This window comes from Argiope bruennichi, chromosome 6 (genome assembly GCF_947563725.1).
Source record: "Argiope bruennichi chromosome 6, qqArgBrue1.1, whole genome shotgun sequence".
NCBI lineage: Eukaryota > Metazoa > Arthropoda > Arachnida > Araneae > Araneidae > Argiope > Argiope bruennichi.
This window is the reverse complement of record NC_079156.1, coordinates 102,500,641-102,515,117: the sequence shown is the minus strand read 5'-3', so window position 1 is coordinate 102,515,117 and position 14,477 is coordinate 102,500,641. Positions and strand designations below refer to the sequence as shown.

At 29.0% G+C, this 14,477-nt stretch overlaps 1 protein-coding gene across 4 annotated transcripts in view; it reads right to left on the bottom strand.

The window, feature by feature from the left end:
• Window positions 1-14,477, bottom strand: part of LOC129971211 (protein slit-like) — a 482,178-nt gene that overhangs the window by 111,837 nt on the left and 355,864 nt on the right. For all 4 annotated transcript variants that reach the window (XM_056084788.1, XM_056084790.1, XM_056084789.1 and 1 more), the window contains exons 12-14: window positions 13,437-13,508; window positions 8,134-8,205; window positions 7,963-8,034 (exon numbers count right to left, since the gene is read on the bottom strand). In XM_056084788.1, the coding sequence (XP_055940763.1) occupies window positions 7,963-8,034; window positions 8,134-8,205; window positions 13,437-13,508 (216 nt within the window). The remainder of the gene's footprint in view (window positions 1-7,962; window positions 8,035-8,133; window positions 8,206-13,436; window positions 13,509-14,477) is intronic.

Genomic DNA, 14,477 nt, shown 5'->3' with positions numbered 1-14,477 from the left:
TTAAAAACCGTCAAAAAATTTTCAGAACAAATTTTCTTTCTTATTCATCTTAAAACCGCAACATAATATTAAAACAAACACTGTAAATAATATCTAAAATATTTTTAATCTATTTCATAGATCATTTTATGAAAACATCTGTTCGAATGATTAGTTTAGAGACTCAAACCGTAAAAAATATCGTCTGAACAGATTTTTTTTATGAGAAAAGGAAATATGCTGTTATATTAATCAGTATTGAAAAAAAACTATTAAAATTTTGAAAGTAAAAACAGTTTTTATTTGTAAAAAAACGCTGAAATAATTCCTAGTATTTAAAAAATAAAATCGATGTCAACTACATTCAATGTTTTTTTTTTTTCAAATGAATAGTTAAAAATTAACCAAATGTTTCGCAAAAAAATGCTATCCTAATAATTCTCCAAAAAAATGAATAATTATTTAAAAATTTTCTAATAAATCTTCATGAAATAATTTCTATAATCAAACTATAAAGAAGTTTTTAGGAAGAGGCGTAGATATTTCATAAAAAAAAATATATGAATTATCTATATATAATATTTAAACCCTATGTTTGGCACTGCCCTAGGATTAATATGAAGCATTTAATTATAACATCGTTTTAAAGAGAAACAAAATTCTGAAAGAGCAACAGGGTTCTTCAATGGAACAGGGAACGATGTTGCCATTTCACTTGAGAAAAAAGTTCTCAATGACGTTTTAGTAAGGGAGGGTGTGGGGATTTCTTATCTAATCGCAAGGTTTGTTCGCAAAATCGTAAAGAGTCTAGGATTTAGGATTTTTACTTCCTCGAGCCTTGTCAGAGATAACATACTTTAACCTCAAGAGGCATCCAGGTGAGGACGGGACGACAGATTCCGGAGATTTTTCGACAATGTGGGAGATATTTTATTTTTGGAGGAAGAATCTGTCAGTGGATGTACATCAGTCGAAAGCAACTGGTCTTTTATTTCGGAGATAATATTTATAACATTTGGTATAAAAATTAAATTTTAGATAACAAAAACGAGGATTCCATAAATTATAAATAAAATTACTCGGATTTAATTTAACGAAGTCTCTTGAATATGTTGCTCGTTCGTTGTCGTTTGGAATTGGTCTCCACTTATTTATATTCACGTCGATATTTATAATGTCGTAAAAATATTTATAATGTTGTAGGTATTTGATACACTTAAAATCTAGAAAGGAAACTTATATCTACTCCTTTTCAAATTATTATTTGACAATAAAAAATGAAAGCACTTTGGAATGCTATATATATATAATATATGAAAAACCAAGTTTCGCTCGGTAGTTTTTTTGTTTTTTTTTTGGTAAAATCGAGTGTTTTTGGAGAACATATTTAGATACGAATCACATACTGATTACTTCCTCCTGCTGGTGTGGTGTGGAGAGGGGGGATGCCAGCTCAAGTGTCGTCCTCGTTATCTGACGGAGGTTCAAAATTACGAGGTCCGTTCCAAAATAGCCCTAGTGTTGCTTTGAAACGAGACATATTATTACATATCTACTCCTTTTCAAATTATTATTTGCCCATAGAAAATGAAAGCACTTTGGAATGCTATATATATATAATATATAAAAAACCAAATTTCGCTCGGTAGTTTATATATATATATATATATATATATAAAATCGTGTGTTTTCGGTGAACATATTTAGATACGAATCACATACTGATTACATATGAATATTTTTCAATCTCACCTACATATGAACATAAAAAAATCATGAATGCCCTTAGTTTAACATCTTATTCGAAACAATGTGCTATTTTATTACAATATTCATTTTGCAGTTTACCTATCATTACTTACATTTTTGGACTTTACTCAGTTTTACCATGATGAAATTGGGTCAGAGATGCCGCTCGCTATATGACATTGTCAGCTTGAGAGCTTATAGAAAAAGGCTCTAATAGTTAGTTATAAAAAAAATGTTTTTCTTTTTTGTGTGTGTGCGTAAAATCTCGTTTTTTTTAGGAACAACACCTACATAGATGAACATAAAAATCAAAGTATTAAATATAAATACATAAGTAAAAAATAAAACAAAAAGCGGGACTCGAACCAAGGATCTGCAATACGCCATTCATGTTGTTGCACTGCACACACTTCGAAGTGGAATTTGAATATACTTATTCTAATAGTTGTAAAAAACGTTTTTGCGTGTGTATGTGTGTAAAATCGAGGGTTTTTTTTTCTTTTCTTTTCTTTTCTTTTCGGGAAAGGCACCTATATAAATAAACTTAAAAAACAAAACCTTATCTAAATATAAAATTTGACCCAAATCGTTAGAGTCGTTTCCGAGATACACGAAATGAATTTATATATATGAAAGAATTGTTTAAAGCTATAAGATTTTTATTTATAAAATGTTCATAATTTTCCTAACTATTTTAAATTATTCACTTATTTCTACATCAGGTAGTCATTTACGTCCATTTAAAAGCAGTCTCCAGTTCAAAGCGGAAATGCATAGAAAATCGCATTATTCCCATTATGGTAAATGTGTCATATATCAAAAACCGGATATGGCAATAAATTCATTCACAGTAATTGAATCGGATCTAAAATGAAATCGAAATCGAATCAAACAATCGAAACTTTTTTTTCAAAACTAAACTAAAATTTGAGCACTTTTTTTTGTTTATTTTTTTAAAAGAAAGAAAAACATAGAAAGATTAATTAAATAATTTTTTAAATATCCATCAATTATCATAAAAGGATCCAAGACATAGCAATATATCTAACAATGAAAGGCTACGTTTGTTACATTTACCTATATACTGTAACTCAAGAAAGTTTGTTGCAATAAATACAATGTATTATTTTTACGTGTTGTTTCCTTATTTTAAAAAAGTTACGATTTTAAAATATACTGAGATTTATTAATTTTATTTGGAATTAAGGCCTTACTATTTTCCTAAAATGATGAGGAAATCTCGCTAAAAAACAGAACACTATTGTCTATAAAATAAGACAAAATCTAGAGTACAGCGTTTTTATTGGCTATTGCTATGCAGTGTGACAGCTACATCATTGCCATATAACGTTTGAATCAAAAAGTTTGCACAAATGTTGATTCTGAATTATGTTTTCTAATAATTTCAATATTGGTCAGAGAAATATTTAATTATTAATACGAAAACATATCAATAAAATTTCTAAATATTTTTCTAAGCTAAATATTGCATAACCATCACTAATTAAGAAAAATTATTCTAAAATAAATATGAAAACTTTGTCAAATACAAATAACTGTGCATAATACCATAAGTTGATCAAATAATATTCACTAATAACTTAAAAATTTATTACTGCTTAAAACTATTAAATAACATTTTAAATATGAAATAAACTACAGTTCGATATGACTCGGGATATATTTACGAATTAATTAAAAAATCATTAAAAATATTGATGGAAATTTATAGTCTACATAATTTTAATTATGAACTAGTTATGCAGTTTAAAAACTCAAGATTTAAATACTAGTAATCGATAAGTTGGTTACACTTTAAACTAAAATTCGACAGTACCACGTTTAGAAACAGTACCATAAACAACATCTAAAGAGATATTGCAATATTTTAAATTATCCCACAAAAATAAACTTGACGTTAAATTTGAATCTTTTATAATGACGATTAAATTGTGATAAATCTTTTTTTATAAGTCCTACACTAAAAATTTATAGCAGAAACAAACTATTTGTATGCTGACAATTCAAAACTAAAATAATGACACGCTGAAAAACACGCGTTCAGTGAACAATGAAAAACGTCTATTACCATTTCTAAACAGCTCAATTCGGTTAGTAATAGATATTTTACAGACCTTAAATACAATACTTAAGGAATTCCCAGCATTTCGATCACACAATAGACACATTATAAAACCTTGCAAAGAATTCCTACTTTAACTCTGATATTTATCTGCTTTTATCGTTTTATCGTGAACTTGAAACTAGCAAACGATTTTTACTGCAAAAAAAATAATAATAAATATTTTTTTTTTTTTTTTTTTTTTTTTTTGTAGAATACAAAAAAACTGAATATGTCTCAGGTAACGTCAGCGCGCTGTGGATGGAATGAGGGCAAACGTCGTGGCAAAATCTTTAGAAAAAAAAAGAAGAAAAAAAAAATTCCTCCCAGTTTTTTTTTTTTTTTTTTTTTTTTTTAAATGACACAGGCATCAGGAGTAATACGAAACAGAAACCGCTTCAGAAAAGATGAATGAAGAGATAGCGGAAGTCACGAAAGAAACTCACGATAGAGAAGAAGAAAAAAAAAAAAAAAAACTCGATGAGAACGAGGTGCTGAAATTGGGATGATAAGTGCAAAGGTGATTCGGCTGTGATATGAACGTAAATCATCACTTTTGGTATAGGTGTCATTTCGGCGCGAAGCGTTGACCTTTAATTACGATTTTCTGACGGGTTATTGCAGACGGGCTTCAGCTGAAGTTAATTGTCTAATTTATCATTTGTTCATAAAACGCCGGTTTTTCACGTTTTAGTGTTTTTGGAGTATTTCGGAAGCTAAATTAATGAAAATTAATTTAAAAAAAAGGCATTTGTTTCGGAAAGTTTCAAAAGATGTTCATTAATTGTGGATGATTCTGAAATCATTTAACTCATGAAAACCATTGATTTTTGTTAAATTATATATCGTCAGAAGTGTTCTAAAAAAACTAATAGGCTATTAATTATAGTAATTTGATTAGAAAGGAAATTAAAATCTTTAATGGATAAAATGGACGAGTCATTTTCTTTGTTATCATAAAATATGAACAAAGAGATTTTAATGACAAATTTGGACTTTAACAATTCGGAATTCTAATTAAAATTATTTAAATTTGAATACTTAAAACTTTTATCGTTTACGCTATTTGGATAAATTTAAAAATAAAAATTTAAAGAAAATTCTAACCTTTAATCCGAAATGTCAAAGCATGATAATATATCATGCTTGGTTTAATCCATATTTATTTTATTTTTTAAACTCAACTTATAATTATATCGAAGTCATAAAGTGCTCATTAAAAATGTATTTAATATTGTTCACAATGCCGATGTGTATAAGAATATAATAACTAAAATAAGAAAAAGTTTAGTTTTAAAATTTGTTTAAAATATTTTGAGAAATTCATTAAAATTTTTAAAAAATGAGCAAATATAAAACTGCTCTCATTGAATAGCTAAACTTTTAAATTGGTCTAAAAATTATTTTTAAGAATAATATGCTCCATAATTATCGAGAAAAAAAATGTCGATTAATTTTTAAATTTAAAAATAAAATTCAAAACAGAAAAAATGATTTTGAAACATTTTTCAATTATTGAAAAACTATTTCTTATTGAGGACCTACTACTCAAGAAACAATTATCTACAAAAATAAGCAACCATTTTAATCTATTTTTAATTCAAATTTTGAAAAACTATTTCTTATTGATTACCCACTATCCAAAAACAAGTTAAAAATTTGATTAATTTTTAATTCAAAATTTTAAAAATCGTTTTTTATTGAGTATCTACTATCTAAAAAGTAGCTATTTACCATTTTTATTAATTCTAAGAACAATTGTTAACCATATAAAACGTTTTGAATTATTTTTGTGTTAAAAATGTCACATCAAATATGTGACCATTCCTAGTCCTTTAAACAAAATCATTTCAAAAGAATAAAGCCATAAACATTATCGTTTGTAAAGTATTACTGATTTTAACATTTTCACTACAGGAATCCTTAAACTTGTTAAAACCTGCATAAAACTTGTTTTTAACATTGATTTACGCAGAAAAACTATAAGAAACACTAAAATAGAGCAATACAGAGAATATTGTTAATGATAACATATTTTTATGAATGTAGCTTTTTGAATGAGATAAATGGATATCAATTTTTGTTTCATTTAAGATAAAAAAAAAACATGCAAAGGCTTGATGTCATAGCTCAATTACATGATAAATGTGACTGGACATATTATGTGTAGATAATATAAAAATTATTTTATATTTATGCTACAGCCAAGGTATTCCATGTCAGAGTCGGCATCAGGATCACAAGTTATGGATTGGAGACTCAATATCACGAATGATCCATCATGTATATGCGTTGCCATACACCAATCAATGGTCAACTATTCTCTCGTTTAGGAGGAAATGGGTGACACAAAAAGAATTCAAATTCATGTGCTGTCCTCGTCAGCTGATTGCGATTCAAAACTATGAAGTTTCACTTAAAATACACTCAAATAACTACAGTTAATCAAATTAAACTAAACGCATATATTTGATGGTAAATTACATGAATACAAAAACTATTTTGTTTCAGCGTACTTTAATTCAATCATATAAACCATATAAACATAATTATAAAGCAAACGTAATTTTTCGTTAACAAATATTCCTTTAGAGTTCGATCCAATCGCCTTTTGCTTACAGACAATATTAATGAATTCTTTTTTTCACTCCGCAAAGAAAGGACAAAACAATAAATAACCCATGTTTTCCCAAGGAAAATAATAGATTACTCAAGTAGGAAATCTGGGTCTGGGTAAATAGAAAGACACAGGGGGAGGGAGAGGGAGATAGATGGAACAATACAAATACGCGAAACTTCCATTTCTCCAGCCCAAAACCCCCATTGTGACACCCCAGGCCTATTTGGGCAGACCGAAGTTGGCCGCCTGCCCGCAAAAAAGAACTTAATTTTTGTCAACGTCTGCGGATTTTCACAAGCAGCGTGCGGCGATAGCATATAAAAAATGGTTACTTAATTTTTACAGACTGTTTTGCAGCTGATGTTTTGTAAATTTTCCTTCCTGTTTTTTTCGTAGTTGAAGAGTTCTTGTCAACGTAAATTATTGTGAGATTAAATGTGGGAAAGAATTTTAAAATAGCTTTCTGGAAGAAGTGTGTTGTTGGTTTTGGACAGTTGGTGAATACTATTTGCCGAAAATGAACAAGAGCTGTTAAGAAAAAAGAAAGAAAGAAAGAAGATTTGTTTCTTTTGGATGAGATACAATTTTTAAATGAGGATATACTTCATTTCCGAACCATTACCGAATGTCATCACTTTTTTTTAACCATCTCTTTTTGAAGAGAAAAAAGTTTTGAAATGTTGTTGTATTCTTTTCTGATTTCAAAAGATGTTAACATATAACTCTTTAACAGCTTTATGCATGCTCATTAATCTTCAAACTGCAACTGTTTTACATTGCAAAAGATACGAAGATATATATCTTCTTTACATTCAGAGCAGTGCCAAACTTTTTAAATTATATATGTTTAACAGATCCAAAGATGCGAAGATGTATATATTCTTTACATCCAAAGCAGTGCCAAATTTTAAAAAATTTTTATATCTGTTTTACACTGTAAAAGATACGAAGATGTATATCTTCTTTACATCCAAAGCAGTGCCAGACTTTTTAAATTCTATATTGAGAACATTTTTAAACATATTTAATGATCCTAGGTTTCTTGCGACCCAGTAATTGAAAAATAAATTAATACTTTCAGAATTAATTATCAGAAATTTTGAAATGCTGTTGTATTTTTTTTTTTTTTTCTTTTTTCAAAAGAGGTTAACATAAAACTCTTTAACAGCTTTATGCATGTTCATTAATTCTGAAACAGCAACTATTACACATTGCAAAAAGATAACGAGATATATGTTTTCTTAACTTATAAAACAGAGCCAAACCTTTTTTAATTCTATATCAAGAACATTTTTAAATAAATTTAATGATTCTATGTTCCTATTCAAATACTTGTTGCGATCCAATAGTAGTATGATAAATTAGTGCATTTGGAATTATTTATTTATCAATAAGAAATGAAATTCAAGATAGTTAAGCGGCGAATTTCAAAGCTATCATTTAAACTATAAATTTTTTTCTTTCTAAAATTTCTTTTAAATTTGATACTTACAGTGTCTGGATATTATGCAAAGCGCTGAAAGTTCCATTGGCCAAGGATTGGATATTGTTATCATACAGAGATCTGCAAACAAGCATTTTTTTAAAAAATTATTATTAAAATTCACAAAATATCTCAAAATCATATCTTTAGCTTAAAAAAATATATTTTCATGATACTCACAAAAGATTCAAATTATGAAGATCTCCAAAAGTATCTTTCCTCAGGCAAGATATTTTATTGGCATTCAGGAGTCTAGGAGAGAGATCAAAAAGATTAAAGTTTCCGAAATAAAAAATAATAAATTTTGTATTTACTTAAACTTTTCGTTATTATAACTATTAACACCAATTTCAGAGTTAAAACGTTTCTATTCATATCAAAGTGACAAGCTACTTCATATAAAAGAAATAAATGGAAACTACGATTTTGTGGATAATTGTAACCGATGAATTTCTCAAGTTAATTGTAAGTTAAATTTCTCAAAACTGTCCAAGGTATATACATTCTCACGTTTTAGATTATATATGTATATATTTGGAAAACCAAGTTTTTCCGGCAGGGCTTTTTTTGTTGTTTGTTTGTTTTGTAAAATCGTGTTTTTCGGTGAAAATATTTAGATTAGAATCACATATTGATTGCATATGAATATTTTTCAATCTTACCTACCTATGAACTGGTCATTTAAATAAAAAAAATCATGAATGAACTTGATTTAACATGTTATTCTAAACAATCTGCTATATTACAGTATTCATTTTACTGTTTACCTGTCATGACATATTTTTGAACGTCCATTCAGTTTTAGTATAGAGAAATTGGGTCGGAGATGGCGTTATATGACATTGTCAGAATAAGAGCATTTAGGAAAAGGCTCTAATAGTTAGTTATAAAAAAACGTTATTTGTGTGTGTAAAATCCCGTTTTTTTAGGGGAAGATATCTATAAAGATAAACTTAAAAAGCAAAAATATTAAATATAAATACATAAGGAAAAAAATAAAGCAAAAAGCGCGACTCAAAACGAGGACTCGCAACACACGCTCCATTCATGTTGTTCTTTCGACTATGCCGACATTTCGAAAAAATGATGTGTGTGTGTGTGTGTGTGTGTGTGTGTGCGCGCGTGCGTGCGTGCGTGCGTGTGTGTGTGTGTTTTGAAGAAAGACACCTACATAAACTTTAAAAGAAAAACCTTATCTAAATATAAAATTTGATATAAATCGTTAGAGCCATTTCCAAGATACACGAAATACATTTTTATATCTAAACAAGAATTACTCGTTTAAAGTTATAAGATATGTGTTAAATTTGATAACTATAGGGCAAAAGATCCCGCCTGTGCAGTGCCAAAATACACACATATACAATTTTATTAGTAGTAAAAATAAATAGTAACTCAACATATTAATAATTATAAAGAAAATTCTTTCGTTTTGTCAATTGTTACAAGATCTTTAAAAGTAGCAAGACTCAGAACAATCAAATATCTGTGGTCAACGCACCCGCCAAAAAAGCAAATCTGAAAAGGCAACCAAGCTCCAAACGAAGTGCAATTACTTTAATGCTGTCGGCAGGAGTTATTACCTACACTATCGCCCCATCCCCTCATTCATAAAGGATGAAATCTTGAATTTAACGCGCACTCGAGCGGCGAATATTGGCTTGGTGGGTGGAAAATTATTAAGTTAAGAGTCCTACATCAAGGTAATAAAGCGAGCAGCCTAATTATATTGCATCAAACTTTTGGGTCCGTGCCAGTGCTCCGGACCATATTTTAAACGGCAATTACTTTATTAAGTGCCTTATCTGGGGTAATAATAAAATGTTTTCGTTACTTTATAAGCAGGTGAAACTCAATTAGCAGCAGAGTTTGGTTTGCTTTACTACAAGAAGTGGCGTTATGGACCGAGTTGTATTAGTTGCATATAAAGCGATTTTCGGCGAGCGAAATTTAATACGGAAAAGTTATCGGGACATAGAGCGTTATGGTTTTCTTGGAAGCGGTCTGAACTCAATTAATTTATTATATATGTTTACACAAGCTACTATCGACTAAGTAATATTTTCTTTTAAAAAAGAAAAGAACGAAGTGGTATTATGAAAAATTTGTGTTTGTTGCATATAAAGTGAGTAAATGGGGAAAGGTTTTGGTACATACATTGTTATGGTTTTGTAAGAGGAGATCGTAACATAATAAGATATCATATGATGTTTACACAAGCTACTCGCGACTGTAGGCTAGAAGTGATATTTACTCATAATGGAGAAAAATGAGATTATATAATAAACTCATTTATGTCCAAAGGCAGATTATTCAGCGAAATTTATCTAAGCCATAACTCTACGGATTTTCTCTAAAAATAATAATATCATAATCCATTTGTATCATTGAGCAGAAACTGAAAATAGGTCTGTCTACTGGAAGTTGTTTACTATCTTATTTTGTAACATCCACATGAGCAAATCGTGTGAAATAGTTCGGCAATGATTACATATGGATTGAGACATTTTAGAAAAAAAGTTTTGAGGGATAAAAAGTTTCAAATTTCATCTTAGTCTCGAAATACTGACAGCTAATTCAACTGAATGCATACAAAGACAACGAGCACTCAAATTTTAATTTCTTCAAACGACTTTATTCGCATAGAAATTTCATTAAAAATAACATTGAATGGCAATGGTATGTCTACACATATAGACATATCGATGGAAACAAAATTCTGATAATTCATTAGCATCGTTCAGAAAAGGCTAAAAATTGTTCTGTCTACCGGAATAAGTTGTTTACTTTTTTTATTTTACAGCATCTACATAGGCAAATTTTTCGAAATAAATCGCCATTGGATACATATGGGTTGAGCTATCGAGTACTAAACGAAAAAAACTTTCAAATTTCGTCTTGGAATAAAAACGAAATTTGAAACGTATAAGTCCAACTGAAAGAACGTATTCAAGTTCAAATACGAAATTGAATATGTACTAGTCCGTTCAGTTTGTACGTTTGTTATTTCATTTATTGTTAATTAAAGCTTTCGAGTCCAATTAATGCTACGATTTTGGAGTTTTGAAAAATTTGCAACCCAAGAAAAGCAGAGGGCTAAATCCTAGGAGCGGGTACCGCCAAATTTGGCGCCAAACTTTAAAGATAAAGTCGCCAGCGTCTCTTGAAAATAGTCATAATATTGAGAAATAAAATTCTGAAGATTACAGCGTCCGCGGGCTTGGTGAGAAAAATTTGGCGGAAAATCGCCAAATGGTACCCGTCCCTAGAACTGTACCAAGCAGAGAGCCAGGAAAAAGTTAAAGAATCTGTTCATTAAATGAATGACGTCCGTTCTTTTATCCAACTCAAAATTAAAAGCAGCCAACCTCCACATTCATCACCAAAGTCGACAGATAAATTTACAATTCGGAATCTCTCTTAAACTCAAAATTGAGTAACTCATTAACAGAAAGCGCCATTCAATAAGCCAATAACCCTATCTTCCTCTGCCTAAACATTCCACCCACAACAGTTGCGAGCAAATATAATATTCGCCAATCGTCTAAAATCATTAAATATTCATCCAGGCAGCTGCAAACCACTCGTACCGCCGCCAAATGTCAACAACGGAAATCTTTAAAAGTATTCATTCGAAACAGGCAACGCTTTTACTTTTGGAATTAATTTCAAAACTTATTAACGAGTCCTCTTGACTGTTTGATGTTGAGAAAGTGGAAGGCTCAAGTTAAATATCACGCTTTATTTAGTTTCTGAAAGTGAAAATTCTCTTTGCCTTTGGATGGATGTCTTCACCAAAGAGTGTTAGTTGGGAAGGCGATTTATGAAAATTGGATATGAAATGTATAATGGATGATTTGGTGTTTAGAATTAGAGTTAATTTTGTTCGTCCGGCGGGTCTACTATTTGCATAAGTAATGAGTTCTATCGATTCTTTCGATTTATTTTGCTGTAAATTGAATACAATGAATTCATAATGTGAAAGTAGAATTTGGAAGAAAAGATGTTAGAATATGCTTATTTAGAAATAATAAAGAAAGTACTTTAAATATGCCTTTTAGTAAACTATTTAGCTAATATATATATGAATATAGTTTAATATATGAGTTTTTCTGGCTGTAAAGCTATTAAAATGGAATAGATTTATTCACTTTATTAAGAGTGGAAACGCACGCATTTAATGAAGTTACTGCAGGAGCAAGTTAAATAGTATTACACGGCGTTTATGGTAATTGGACATTACTAATAACTAGAATATACGTTCATCTATACGGGCTGTTGTCCTATTATCTCAGATATAATTGTCACAGATTAATGAAAGTTGTAGTAAAAAAATCTTATACAAATTAGCAAGAAAAGAAAAAAAATTAAGAAATAAAAAATTATTTTTTGTAAAGCATTTTAGATGTAAATATAATTTATTTGTACTGATATCTTCCTTATTCATACTGATCTAAAAAATCTGCGAAAGGAGAATATAATGAATCAGCATAAATATTATTTACTGATGCTTCGATTAATTCGTACACCGATAACTCAGTCACTTTAAATATAAAAAAGAACCTCGCTGAGTTGCTTGCAACCAAAACGGAAACTGGAATTTGCGCACCTGAATAGGATGCAAATAAAAGGGGCAGTTATATTTTTAAACTTCGGCCATCGTTACAGATAGCAATAGACCAGTGAATGCACTGATTAATCTTGAAGAATTATGTAAGCTTTCTGTCGATATTAATCTTCAACTGAATGGATCAAAATTATAGTGGTATAAGTCACATTTGCTTTAAAAATTTTTTTCAAGAAGTTAACATTATCTTCGGGATATTTTCAAGATATTAACTTACCTATGGTAATAAATTCGGGAGGAAACTACAATTATGTTATCATTTGAGGGGGTATAACTTTGATTCAAATTTAACATAAATGCTAAATTCATGTGAATATGTCCCCAATAATTAAAATTTCAAACTTTTTGGGGGAAATAAAGGATAAAACGACTTACACCAGTATAACTTTAAGCCATTCAATTGAGGTTGATTCTTCATTATCCTTTTTTCATTATCTTTTTATTCTTCATTATCATAAAGAAACTGAGCTTAGTCGTCAATTATACAATGCTTGTGAATAAGAATCCATATATTTGCAAAGAAGAAATTTATTATTTGTAAACAAACACTATAATCACGTAGTACAGAATTGGTAATTGGCTTATAATTAAAGTAATAAATATTTCAAGCAATCAAACTCATAATCGTGTACTTGCAATAAATATTAATTTTAAATTTCGCCGAAATAAACGGAATAAGAAATCGTGCAAAAGATTTTTCTTTATTAAACTAATTCAACGTAATTTGAAACATTTACAAACGATAAATTTATTGTTACATTCTAACACGGATTTTCCTCGTATTAGAGGTCAGTAAAGTTTGATTAGGTCATTCTCCAATCAAAGTAACAAAATTAAAATAAGAAATTCTACTTACAATAGCTGCAATGACGTAAGCCCTTTAAATACTCCATTCGTCAAATCTGTTATTTTGTTGCCATAGAGAACACTGTAAGGTAAATAAAATAATTTTTTTGAAATTTTAAGTAAATGAAGTAATAATTAAATTTAAATAAATGTATATCTTTATTGAATTTGTAAGAGAATTGAAAGATATGTATCTTTAAAAAAAACGGATCTTAAATTTTAGTCTTATTAGAGATATTCAATGATTACCGAAATATATAGTTTATGAGGTTTAAAAAATTGAAAGCATATAACTTTATTTTAAAAAATACAAATAAGTAGGTGCCACTATGATAAAATGAAACAGTGGCTTTTTTTCTTCTTTTTTCTCAAAACACTTTTTTATTTACTTTATTATTTCATTTTATTTGTAAAAGGATATTTAACATATTACTATAAGTGAACTAAAATCATTGCGCCTGTATTTAATTTCCTATCTTTAAAAAATAGGGCAATTGAAAATTTAATGTTTGGTTCCCCATTTTTAAATGATACCTAAACAATATCTTTGGTATTTGTTTAATTTTACGGCCTCCATGTTTCTTCGCGATTTTTAGAATATACCAAGAAAATGAGTTTACCTGGCGATTTTTAGATTATGCCAAGATAATATTTTCACGCGAATAATAAAATTTGATTCTTTACGATATATAGGATATAACTATTCGTGTAACAAAAAGTTAGGTAGTTCTTTATTTTCACAGAATCGGATTTACAAGGCAATTTCAGAGCGTGCCAACAACGGATAACCAAACGGTAGCCACGCTCCTTTATATATAAGATGACAAGATTGATGGATTCCAGGATTTGGTGATTTTTAAATTACGTTAAGATTGCAAAACTTCATTATACAAAAGATGCCAAATTTTTGCCAAGATAGTTGCATTCCTGGGTTTACTTGGTAATTTTCAGACTAAACCAAAATCGCCAAGATAATTCAATTAATTTGACAATTTTCAGATTTCGTCAAGATCGCCAAACTTCATTATGCATAAAAGAGCCGAATATTTGC